Source organism: Scyliorhinus canicula, chromosome 2 (assembly GCF_902713615.1).
Source record: "Scyliorhinus canicula chromosome 2, sScyCan1.1, whole genome shotgun sequence".
Lineage (NCBI taxonomy): Eukaryota > Metazoa > Chordata > Chondrichthyes > Carcharhiniformes > Scyliorhinidae > Scyliorhinus > Scyliorhinus canicula.
This window is the reverse complement of record NC_052147.1, coordinates 48576136-48589240: the sequence shown is the minus strand read 5'-3', so window position 1 is coordinate 48589240 and position 13105 is coordinate 48576136. Positions and strand designations below refer to the sequence as shown.

Here is a 13105-nt window from a genome sequence, read left to right as displayed (position 1 = left end):
AGACAGACCGCATAAATGTACACAAGAGGAGCACACTCTTTTTGTCATCTCAGTAAAACATTTTTTAACCAATTTTTCCATCTATACTAGAATAGATCTTTCCCAGATAAAGGACTATACATGTGTAAAAACAGTGGGCAACCTTTTAATATTGTTCCCAAGTGGACACTCCAGTTTAAATGTGGAGAATGAGTTCAATGGGGTTTTTGACTGAAGATCGTCAGAAATGTTTCCACCATTTTCTCACCCAGTATTCACTCTATTCGTAGCAATCAATCAGCAATGGGAACCGTATGCATTCCCTCACTCCTTCCCAAACAGGTTATGAAGGTAACAGTCACCTTCACTGGAAAGTGGCTAACTCAGCACAAAGCAAAGGTGAAAACTGGGACCTTTATGGTCCATGCAACTCAGCACATCACATTGCATATGTATCCACTGAACTACATCTCAACCTACAACAAGCATACTATCCTAAGACCATTTGAAAATGCTTTCCACTTATGCACATCATAATTGGTTCCACTATTAGAACAGTTTCAAATAGCCTAAAATAACTGCAAAGCTATCAGTCTTTGGCAACACTATATACAAAAGGGATGATGGACTAAATGGAAATAGAGTAAGTAAAGCACAGATGTTAACATATATTTGAAAGTAGAATGCTGTCATTTCAGACAGTTAGCAAATAACACATGCAATCTAAAGCAAACAAAGAAAGGAGAACACAGAAGGATTTTGAGGAGTTTGCCTTGCAATTTACAAATGCATCACAAAGTCAGCACTAACGACAACTCAATTCAACTTAAACTCAACTCCCATACGGTACAGCTCACAAATAAAAGCATCATTCAGCAAGGCATCTAATATACAGTAAATGACAAGCCAAGCTCCTAAGGGCCATATGTAAGGAGATTGGCACATGATGAACTGTTGGCAAAGATGACAATCATTCTTCTAACCTTCTGTAATGTACGGGTTCTCCAGTAGGCTGGTGTAAGTGTGAATATCTTTCTCTGTACCAAGACGATAGGCAGCAGCAGGCATTGAAAAGAAGGATTAGTTTCAGGCCATTCTAACAGGAAAATATGAGCTCCACCATCTAATTCAATACACAAATACCACTAACTACATTATAATATTTCTGTAAAAGTAGCTAACCAAATTTAATTGAAAACAAAAATCCAATCTCAGTGCATACTTCAATTGGGAAGATTACTCCAGGCTGTTGATTTCCAATGTTGCCCACAATTGAGTAATAGAAACAACTTTTCTTCCTAGGAGGTATTTCAACTTGTCCAGACAAAAACAAACACTTATCTATCCAGCCGATGCTGGGACTTAAACCCATGGCAACTCCTTTGGAATACTCTGCCATTTACTGTACATGGTCCACTCTGGCACTAATTTTTATGACCCAATAATCTTAAGGCTGTATTTCTTCTACTATTAATTTTAATACAAAAAAAAGTTACTGCTGACATCAGTTACTTGTACAACCAGCATCTACTTAACAAATTTACCTCCAGGAGTAAAACCTTCAGTTAGCACTTGAACACTTATAATTCTGGGAACCTCAATTTCAAAGTGATCTTCTCCATCCAGGTACAGATACCTAGCAAAAATTTTAAAGTTATTATTTCAGGAGAAATGTTTCAAAGTAATAACGTTTGAATACTCCAGTTATACATTTTTCTCAAGTTTTTTTATTTTGTCTTTCAAATAGAGATTTTACCCACACGCCCTTCACCATTTCTGAATCACTGACTCTTACTTGCACCACCAATCCTTAACACTTCACTGAAGTGGCTATACTTCACACATGAAAAGATGTTCCATGAGATTTTAATTATTCCACCATGTGAAACATCTTGTCTAATTACAATGTAGTCCTCACAACCCTACATGGTGATTTTGCAGTGGGAGCAAGCATCCAGGCCAATTATGCTCTTCCCCACTTTAAAAAAAAAGCACTGATGACAACTGCAGCAGCCTTACCACACTCCAGCCGAGATCAACTAACTCAGCACAGATCAGGGATTAAACCTGGCAGTTTCCTCATTGTGAAAATTTGTCAGTTAGTGGTTAGAGCTCATCGAGACAATGGGAAGATGAAAACACTAATTCTGTTTGACATTTCAGAACAAGGAAAATCTTTGTTAAAGAAACAGTCTGAACAAAGCTACTGTGCACATATTACAAAGCTCATCTAATTAAGCTTCTATTATCCAACATTAAAAATAGGGAGAATTAAAAAAAACATCCAGCAACTGGAACTGTGATCATCAGTGCATGTTTCTTCTATTTTAACAATTCAAAGCAAACATCATTTGAAAAAAGAAGAAATTGTTTTTATTTTGAATTAAAAATGTTCCCATAATGTAGTTATTACTAAATATTAATACACATTACTTGTAGTAAGTCACCAAAACATAATTTTGGTTTACTTGCAAACAACCACGGTATGCTTTATATAGCCTTTACTTGCCAGGAAAAAGGTCTGTGTTTCCATTTGAATCAGTAAATTCCCATGTGTTTTTATGGATTGATATTTTGTACTTGTGTAGGAAATGTTCTCAATCTGATTATCTGTTGTTGGGAGCAGCTAATTCATCCTCTAGCATATGCTAACAGCCTTCTTAGTGCCCAATCCACAAGCTGGGTGCTTCGGGGAACACATTGCTTAGCTCCAGTCTGCAGCACTTTGAAGGAACAAACATTTTATTTTCCCAAAATAGGCTCTTTTAAGTATGTACTGTACATCTTGAATTAGAAACATTTTCACAAATGACTGCCAAATAAGTTTAAATTTAATGGAATTGGTAGATAAGGAACTGGTTGCACTCTTGTAGACAGAAGGTAACTATTAATGTAGAAAATCTCCTTTGGGACCAGTTCCTGGTGGAATCCTGCAGGGATCGTGTTAGGACTTTGCCCTTCACCATCTGCAATTATCTGGCTTAAGCGTCAGGGGAACTGTCTGCAACTTTGCAAATGATAAAAGATGTGTGGGTTAATTGAGGGGGGGGGGGGGGGGAAAGAGAAAAAAAGAGGAACATAGAGATCTTGATGTGATGGAGAAATAAAGCCATTATTTGATATCAGTGGAAGTTGCTAAATTGTGAAAACGTTTGTTAGCTTTGCAAATTAATAAGAGAAATTGCTTAAAATGTGAAGCAACAAAACCAAGGCTAATATCGTGCAGCACAACCTATTTGTCAAACTTTTATCTTACGATAAATGTGAATTTAGTGCACTTGCATAATTATTTTTTTGAATTAAGGGGCAATTTAGCTTGACCAATCCACCTACCCTGCTCATCTTTGGGTTGTGGGGGTGAGACCCACCCAGACATGGGGAGAATGTGCAAACTCCACACGGACAGGGGCCAGGATCCAACCCGGATCCTCGGAGTTCTGAGGCAGCAGTGCTAACCACTGCTCCACCGTGCCGCTCTCATTTGCTTATGAAATAAAAATGCTCTCAGATTTTTACAAAAGGATGTGCTGCAAATAAATGTGATTTTTTAAAAAAATGATCACATCATCAACCTTCATACCTTTCCTCCCAGATAATTCGCGGAACAGGAACTGCAGAGTTTAACTCTTTTTAAGGGAATTTGCAGTTCTGCTACATCTTTATTGAACCTTCATTTTTAGGGTGGCCTGGTGCCACAGTGATTAGTACTGCTGCCTCACAGCTCCAGGGTCCCGGTTCAATTCCAGCCTGGAGTGATTGTGAGAAATTTGCACGTTCTCCCATGTCTGCGTGGGTTTCCTCCAGGTGCTCCGGTTTCATTCCAAAGATGTGCAGGTTAGGTAGATTGGCCACACTAAATTGCTCCTTAGTGTCCAAAAGGTTCGGTAGGGTTGCGGGGATAGGATGAAAATGAAATGAAATGAAAATCGCTTATTGTCACGAGTAGGCTTCAATGAAGTTACTGTGAAAAGGCCCTAGTCGCCACATTCCGGCACCTGTTCGGGAGGCTGGTACGGGAATTGAACCATGCTGCTAGACTGCCTTGGTCTGCTTGAAAAACCAGCGATTTAGCCCACTGTGCTAAACCAGCCCCTGGATGGAGGAGTGGGATTACGTCAGGTGCTCTTTCCAAGGGCCGGTGCAGATTCAATGGGCTGAATGGCCTCCTGCTGCACTGTAAATTCTATAAACCTATTCTGCAGCCACTATTTCAGAGAAAAAAGGCAATTCTTCACAGATAACACGGTCATCATTCAGCAAAACCAAAAAGGGTAAATTTGATGTCATCCAAAACCCTGTAGTTTCTATCCAAGCCCCACCCCAAAACTCTAACTCCACCGGTCCAAATAACCCGCAAGATATTTGTACTTTCCAGATTCCGGCTACTTGCGAATCCATAGTTTTCATCGCTCCATAATTGGTGGCTGCGCCTTCAAATGCTCAACTCTGGAATTCCTTCCCCAAATCTTCCTCCCTTTAAGGCATTCCTTAAAACCTATGTGGTTCAGTGTTGTACTTTGTTTTATAATGCACATGTGAAGAACTGTGGAACATTTTACTGCCTCACTCGCTCCCCATTCTTTACTATAATGAGTTTTATCAGCTCGCTTTAAGTATAGTTTCCTGAACTTCCAAAAGCGTACTGTAAATAAAAAATTGCATGAACTGTGTAAACCATATTCAGACAAGACATTCTAATACCAAAACATTCAAAATAAAAATTGTTCCTACCTGTGGTTGTTTGACAGTCGACAACTCATTGTTTCACCTTTCTCTAAGGAACCCGAAGTTACAAGGAATGTAGCCCCTTGGCAACAAACAGTTAAAATATGAATGGAAACATTAGAGGTGAAAAAAAGTTCAAATACTTGGACGACAGCATGAGCAAGAATAAAAGGGGGAAAAATACAATTAATGCAACTATACTTCACAAACTGTCATCTGTTACCTGCACCTGTCCAACATTAAACGTATATCTGCCCAGATTTTGTGGTTAAAAATAATAGAGCATAAAGTTAAAGAGAAAGCTGGACTGCACTTCGGGCGGTATGTGATTAAACATGAAAATCTGCAAGTTGCAATTAACGAAGCCTCAGTCCTCCTGATGCTACACAGCACTGGCATCTTACTCAGTGACTTCGCATTGCAATACATGGAACAGCGGAAAGTTGTGGTTCTGACCTAAACTCTCCAGAAAAAAATTTAAGTTGTTCATTCAAATCGAATAATGCCTTAATCACTTCTAAACATCCTCTCTGGTACTGAAAATTAAGTGTGCACAACACAAAGGACAAAAAAAAACCACAGCATGCATCAGGTCACAGCTGGTTCTCCAAGAGTAGGTCGTCATTTTCCATTATGGTGCTCGGGTATCTCTAGATCAATTTAACTCCCCATGAAATTATCAGCCTCATCATCTCAATGATTCAGATTTTAATTACGCTAAAAAAAATTTAGGTTTTTCACGAAGGGTTTGACATAAACGGACAATGCTGGACTCGAAACGTTAGCGCTTTTCTCTCCCTACAGATGCTGCCAGACTTGCTGAGGTTTTCCAACATTTTCTCTGTGGTTTCAGATTCCAGCATCTGCAGTAATCTGCTTTTATTTAATTAAGTTTTTCATCTCACTTTGTTTTCCTCTCTCTGAATTCCATCTTTCTTCCCCTTCTCTATTTTGTTTTCTGTACATAATGTGGCTTTGAGTTAAATATTCCAGAGCAATGTGTTTCAATAAGAATTCTTCAATCTGATTTGTTAAGGAGATACATGGTTGCTTGTACTGTTTGCAAGTCCCATATCCCTTGTAGGGTATGCTGCATTGAAAAGGGTTTCTCATTACTGCAAGTCTAGTACAAAATTCTAAAGTAAGTCTAGATATGTGTGATGAATAGTTTAGTTGCTGGCTACAAAATGGGTGCAACTACACCTCAATTTGTTTGACTTAAAAGACTTAAATTGTGAATTATTGGTAAATATCTAAAACCTATTTTTAATTTCATTATATAAAACTAATACCAGCATCCCCAATAACCCAACAACTTCAACCAGTGAGTAGTTAAGCTCCAAATTGTGTCTATACCGAGTGAGGTGAATTCAACTGGAGCAGCAACTAATGGTCTTGGGACTCTTGGGCTAAGTAAAATGATAATAAGCTCTTTTTATCTCGAGAAACCATTTGCTGGAAGTGTGCATGTTTGGTTGTCAGCGAGGGCTGGGCCAGGCATGGTTATCTTGGATCTCAATAATTGTAGATATTCACTGTCACACATGAATAGCAACTACCTGACAAATGAAGGTATTATGTTTGAGCCTCGCACATGATTGCCAGAAAAGTCAGATAGACCTATATTTCAAATTATTTTTTAATGTTTTTTAGCAAGCCGATTCATTACTGTACCTTAATTCATATCACAACAGGATTTTAACAGATGCCACTATCATAGAGTTATATTTATCTGAAACATTTTAATTGAGATATAGGTCATAAACCAGTGATGGGCAACGGAGGCTAGTATTGACCACATGAGCGGCCGCTCACCTCAGTGGGCCGCAAAATTAAAATCAGGCTTGTTCACGAACCATGATCCCATGAATAAGATTAAATATGTTTAACACATGCTGAATATTTCATAACGAGTTACAGAAAATGTTTAGAAAAATTTGGCCCTCGAGCCTGCTCTTACCATTCAATGGTCACCACTGCTCCTCTATTTCAACACCATACTCTAGTGCTCTCCCATAGCCCTTAATTAACACCTTTAGATTCCAGAAATCTATTTATTTCCTTCTTAAATAGATTCAGTGACTTGGCCTCCAGTCTTCGTTGGTAGAGAATTCCACAGGATCACCACCCACTTAAGAGAGATGTTTCTCCTCATCTCAGCCCTAAATAGTGTACCCTATATCCTGAAACTGACCCTTTGTTCGAGACTCCCCCGGCCAGAGGAAGCAATATTCTTGCATCCACTCTGTCCAGCCCGGTCAGGATGTTATACATTTCAATTAGATCTCCTCTCATTCTTCTAAATTCCAGTAAATACAGACCCAGTCAACCTAATCTCTCCTCATACGACAATCCTGCCACCTCAGGAATCAGGCTGGTGAACCTTCACTGCACTCCCTCTTCGGCAAGTATATCCCTTCTTAGATAAGGAGACCAAAACTGCACACAATATCCAGGTGTGGTCTCACCAAGCCCCTGTAAGACATCCTTACTCCTGCACTCGGTTCTTTTGCAATGAAGGCCAACATTCCTTGTGCCTTCCAAACTGCTTGCTGTTACTTCATGCTTCTTCCAGTGACTTTGTACGTCAACATTTCCCAATCTATCACCAGTTCAACAATACACTGCCGTTCTGTTTCTCCGTTCGAAGTGGATAACCTCACATTTATCCAAGTTATGCTGCATCTGCCATATATTTGCCCACTCACTCAATTTATCCAAATCATCTTAGTTCTACTAATATACAAATGGTTCTGTCAACTTCAAATGGTAAAAACAAAATTAATATTTACACTTATCTTACTGAAAGTACAAAAATAACAAAGTGCAACCTCATCTCCACCAGTATCATAACCAAGCTAGTCTCCTGAAATAGGGCAACTCTAGAATTTGCAGGGTGTGCCAATTGAAAGGTAGCAGCACACTGATTGGCTTCTGAGGGAGAGTATGGTTCTCATTGTGTGCAATCAGCATGCACCTCACTTCATATGCTCTTGCTTTGCAAGCATATCACTTGAGTGGTACTGGTAGGAAAATTATGCAGACGGAACCCAGTAGAATCTGGCAACCCTGCACGTGGGCAATGGGTAAGAAGGACTTGTGCTCAGAACCCTGATGGGCTAAACACCTTTTAAACAACATGTTTGGAGGCAGCATGGTGGTGCAGTGGTTAGCAGTACTGCCTCAAGGCACCAGGTCCCAGGTTCAATCCGGGCCCTGGGTTACTGTCCGTGTGGAGTTTGTACATTTTCTCCGTGTTTTCTTGGGTTCCGCCCCCTACAACCCAAAAATGTGCAGACTAGGTGGATTGGCCACACTAAATTGCCCCTTAATTGAAAAATTAATTGGCTACTCTAAATTTTTAACAAAAAAATAAACATGTTTGGAGACAAGTAATGGAGATAACAAGTAACGCAGGTCTTACCATTTATGAGCACCTTAATCTGTTTGTCAAAGAACTCATATTCCTTCTGAGAGACCAGAGCACATTCTGCACATTGTCGCACTGGATCTATGAAGTACATTCGTGGAAGAGGTACTTTTTTACTGCAACATTTGTCACAGAAGCATTTTCCACATCTCCTGCAGTGATGCTACAATTACAGAATAGTTGAGTATTTTTGGGGGGGGGGGGGGGAAAGACAAAATCAAAAATTGTACTAGAATTCATACAACAGCATTAAACAAATTCACAAAAAACGGAAAGTTTAAACTATTTGGTACTGGGTAATGAACCAGGACAGGTGTTAGATTTGGAGGTAGGTGAGCATTTTGGTGATAGTGACCACAATTCTATTACGTTTACTTTAGCGATGGAAAGGGATAGGTATAAACCGCAGGGCAAGAGTTATTGCTGGGGGAAAGGCAATTATGTTGCGATGAGGCAAGACTTAGGATGCATCGCCTGGAGAGGAAAACTGCAGGGGATGGACACAATGGAAATGTGGAGCATGTTCAAGGAACAGCTACTGCGTGTCCTTGATAAGTACGTACCTGTTAGGCAGGGAGGAAGTGGTCGAGAGAGGGAACCATGGGTTACTAAAGCAGTTGAATCACTTGTCAAGAGGAAGAAGGAGACTTATGTGAAGATGAGACTTATGTGAAGATGAGACTTATGTGAAGTTGGGTCGCTTGAGAGTTACAAGTTAGCTAGGAAGGCTCTAAAGAGAGAGCTAAGAAGAGCCAAGCGAGGACATGAGAAGTCTTTGGCAGGTAGGATCAAGGATAACCCTAAAGCTTTCTATAGGTATGTCAGGAATAAAAGAATGACTAAGGCAAGAGTAGGGCCAGTCAAGGACAGTAGTGGGAAGTTGTGCGTAGAGTCCGAGGAGATAGGAGAGGTGCTAAATGAGTATTTTTCGTCAGTATTCACACAGGAAAAAGACAAAGTTGTCGAGGAGAATACTGAGATACAGGCTACTAGACTAGAAGGGCTTGAGGTTCATAAGGAGGAGGTGTTAGCGATTCTGGAAAGTGTGAAAATAGATAAGTCCCCTGGGCCGGATGGGATTTATCCTAGGATTCTCTGGGAAGCTAGGGAGGAGATTGCTGAGCCTTTGGCTTTGATCTTTAAGTCATCTTTGTCTACAGGAATAGTGACAGAGGACTGGAGGATAGCAAATGTTGTCCCCTTGTACAAGAAGGGGAGTAGAGATAACCCCGGTAACTATAAGCCAGTGAGCCTTACTTCTGTTGTGGGAAAAGTCTTGGAAAGGTTTATAAAAGATAGGATGTATAATCATCTGGAAAGGAATAATTTGATTAGAGATAGTCAACATGGTTTCGAGAAGGGTAGGTCGTGTCTCACAAACCTCATTGAGTTCTTCGAGAAGGTGACCAAACAGGTGGATGAGGGTAAAGCAGTTGATGTGGTGTATATGGATTTCAGTAAAGCGTTTGATAAGGTTCCCCACGGTAGGCTATTGCAGAAAATACAGAGGCATGGGATTCAGGGTTGATTTAGCAGTTTGGATCAGAAATTGGCTAGCTAATAGAAGACAAAGCGTGGTGGTTGATGGGAAATGCTCTGACTGGTGTCCAGTTACTAGTGGTGTGCCACAAGGATCTGTTTTGGGGCTGTTGCTGTTTGTCATTTTTATAAATGACCTGGAGGAGGGCGTAGAAGGATGGGTGAGTAAATTTGCAGATGACACTAAAGTCGGTGGAGTTGTGGACAGTGCAGAAGGATGTTACAAGTTACAGAGGGACATAGATAAGCTGCAGAGCTGGGCTGAGAGGTGGCAAATGGAGTTTAATGCAGAAAAGCGAAAGGTGATTCATTTTGGAAGGAATAACAGAAAGGCAGAGTACTGGGCTAATGGTAAGATTCTGGGTAGTGTGGACGAGCAGAGAGATCTCGGTGTCCATGTCCATAGATCCCTGAAAGTTGCCACCCAGGTTGAGAGGGTTGTTAAGAAGGTGTACGGTGTGTTAGCTTTTATTGGTAGAGGAATTGAGTTTCGGAGCCATGAGGTCATGTTGCAGTTGTACAAAACTCTGGTGCGGCCGCATTTGAAGTATTGTGTGCAGTTCTGGTCGCCACATTATAGGAAGGATGTGGAAGCATTGGAAAGGGTACAGAGGAGATTTACAAGAATGTTGCCTGGTATGGAGGGAAGATCATATGAGGAAAGGCTGAAGGACTTGAGGCTGTTTTCGTTAGAGAGAAGAAGGTTAAGAGGTGACTTAATTGAGGCATACAAGATGATCAGAGGATTAGATAGGGTGGACAGTGAGAGCCTTTTTCCTCGGATGGTGATGTCCAGCACGAGGGGACATAGATATAGGACAGATGTCAGAGGTAGGTTCTTTACTCAGAGAGTAGCAAGGGCGTGGAATGCCCTGCCTGCAACAGTAGTGGACTCGCCAACACTAAACGCATTCAAATGGTCATTGGATAGGCATATGGACGAAAAGGGAATAGTGTAGAGGGACTTTAGAGGGGTTTCACAGGACGGCGCAACATCGTGGGCCGTAGGGCCTGTACTGCACTGTAATGTTCTATGTTCTAGAGATGTATTCAAATAATATCTAGCTTCTTGACTATGTCGCTTTTAAAGATATGGGGAGATAACAGAGCAATTCAAACAGTACAATTATCAGCAGGAAACATAAATTATTTTGTAGCATCATTCAATACATTATTAAAATTGTAGCAGGTTGCTTTAATCAAAAGATATTTCAATGCAGAAAGAGACAATGACTATTCAAAAACAGAAATCATTAAGTGCAAATTTAAAATGTTATATTTTCTCCTGGTTAGTTTCCGTTTAGTTCATCTGGTCCAAATGCATGGGCAGACCATCCTGATAACATTTGAATACCTACTACAAATGGGTACAGTGCAGGCCTGACAACCTCTTCAATTTATGTTCCCTCTGGCAAACTGCCATAATGGTTTCTTTTGTTTAGTGGGTTGCTCATTGACGACAAAAAGGATCTTAAATAGAGAAATTGCACACTAGGTATTTACAGACACACGTCTCGAGAACCATTTCTCCATAAGGTGAAAAAGATCAGCAGCTCTCACTGTGAATCCAAGGTCTATTTCATAACACTTGATTCAATGCTTCTGGTTAAAGATACCAAAATGATTTCAAATTTACTGCATTCCTTGGTTGTGCATTATGTTTCCCTTCAGTATGTCAAAGAATCATAGTTTTTATGTTGAACCTTTAATAGAATTAAATCAAGATAAATAAATGTATTCAATTTATCAAATGTAAAGAAATGTAGAATACTGTATCTTACCTTTCTGGTAAGAAAGTCAAATTTTGCTTCGCACTGCATACACCTGGGACACTAGAAGAAATACAGTTGCTATGAGAAATAATCATAATGTCAGAAGTTAACGAGTATTTATATTCCTGAATGAAGCTTTAGTAAAATTTATATTGTACACACATGACAAATTCATTAGCAAATGCCTTCTACTAGGAGTAATCTGAATTGATAAACTGGCAAATTTCCTGTTCTGTTACCCACTGTAACATAAAGGATACAATATTTTATAACAGGAACATTTTGCACCAAATAATACAATATACAATATTTTGTTGGAGCAGGGTATCTTGCAGCTTGCTAGTTAGTCTTGGGAAAGCATATTAAATGTGAAATGTTTTGGCTTGAAGTCCAAACTGATAATGCTGCAGCAAGGACAACAGGGTATCTAGGATCTTGGTGAGCACCAATACAGAAAGAACTGAGGAGGAAGGTGAATTTAATGTCAATCAGGCAAGATTTTCAGTTAATTTGACATTAACATTTTCAACAATTCAGAACTTGAATCAATGAGATTCTGTAAACAAAAACAGACAATACTGGACAATAACAGCAAATAATGACAAGTGGGGAGAGAGAACGGAGTTAATGTTGAGAGTCTGGATACCATTTTGTCAAACTGTTGATATTTTGGGGCATGAAAGGTTGATCGGCAGTCATTAATCATTTCCGTGTTGCTGAAGGTATACATTCTATTAATTGCTGCACTTTCTGGGCGAGTTTACTGGGCAAATGCAGAAACGTCACAAAAGTCACGGGTGGTTGAAGCCGAGGAGCCATCACGAAGCTAATGAGCTGGCAACGCAAACTGTCCACCAACTTGTCATGATTCATAGTTCACAGGGTCTTTCTTGGGTCCATAAGACATAGGAGTGGAAGTAAGGCCATTCGGCCCATCGAGTCCACTCCGCCATTCAATCATGGCTGATGGGCATTTCAACTCCATCTACCAGCATTCTCCCCGTAGCCCTTAATTCCTCGCGACATCAAGAATTTATCTATCTCTGCCTTGAAGCCATTTAGCGTCCCGGCCTCCACTGCACTCCGCGGCAATGAATTCCACAGGCCCACCACTCTCTGGCTAAAGAAATGTCTCCGCATTTCTGTTCTGAATTTACCCCCTCTAATTCTAAGGCTGTGCCCACGGGTCCTCGTTTCCTCGCCTAACGGAAACAGTTTCTTTGCGTCCACCCTTTCTAAGCCATGTATTATCTTGTAAGTTTCTATTAGATCTCCCCTTAACCTTCTAAACTCCAATGAATACAATCCCAGGATCCTCAGCCGTTCCTCATATGTTAGACCTGCCATTCCAAGGATCATCCGTGTGAATCCGGGTCAAGTTACAGAACAATTAGGCAGCTGAATAATTAGCACTGCTGTTTCATGGCATTGAGGACCCGGGTTTGATCACGCCCCCGGGTTATTGGTCGTGTGAGTTTGCACATTCTCCCAGTCTGCGCTTGGGTCTCACCCCCACAACCCAAAGATGTGCAGTTTAGGTGGATCGGTCACGCTAAATTGCCATTAACTGGATTTTTTTTTTTAAATTGTTGAACAATTTACACATTCACGCTGTCATCAATGTCATTTTTCCAAACACATTCTGGGGCCACATTATTAT

General features: G+C 40.3%; 1 protein-coding gene across 2 annotated transcripts in view; it reads right to left on the bottom strand.

Moving 5' to 3' along the window:
• zfyve21 (zinc finger, FYVE domain containing 21) overlaps positions 1-13105 on the bottom strand; it is a 41647-nt gene that overhangs the window by 14462 nt on the left and 14080 nt on the right. Inside the window, exons 2-6 of one of the 2 annotated variants that reach the window (XM_038777765.1) lie at positions 11455-11505; positions 8129-8297; positions 4711-4786; positions 1524-1615; positions 963-1016 (exon numbers count right to left, since the gene is read on the bottom strand). In XM_038777765.1, the coding sequence (XP_038633693.1) occupies positions 963-1016; positions 1524-1615; positions 4711-4786; positions 8129-8297; positions 11455-11505 (442 nt within the window). The remainder of the gene's footprint in view (positions 1-962; positions 1017-1523; positions 1616-4710; positions 4787-8128; positions 8298-11454; positions 11506-13105) is intronic. The other variant, XM_038777773.1, reaches the window with a different exon arrangement.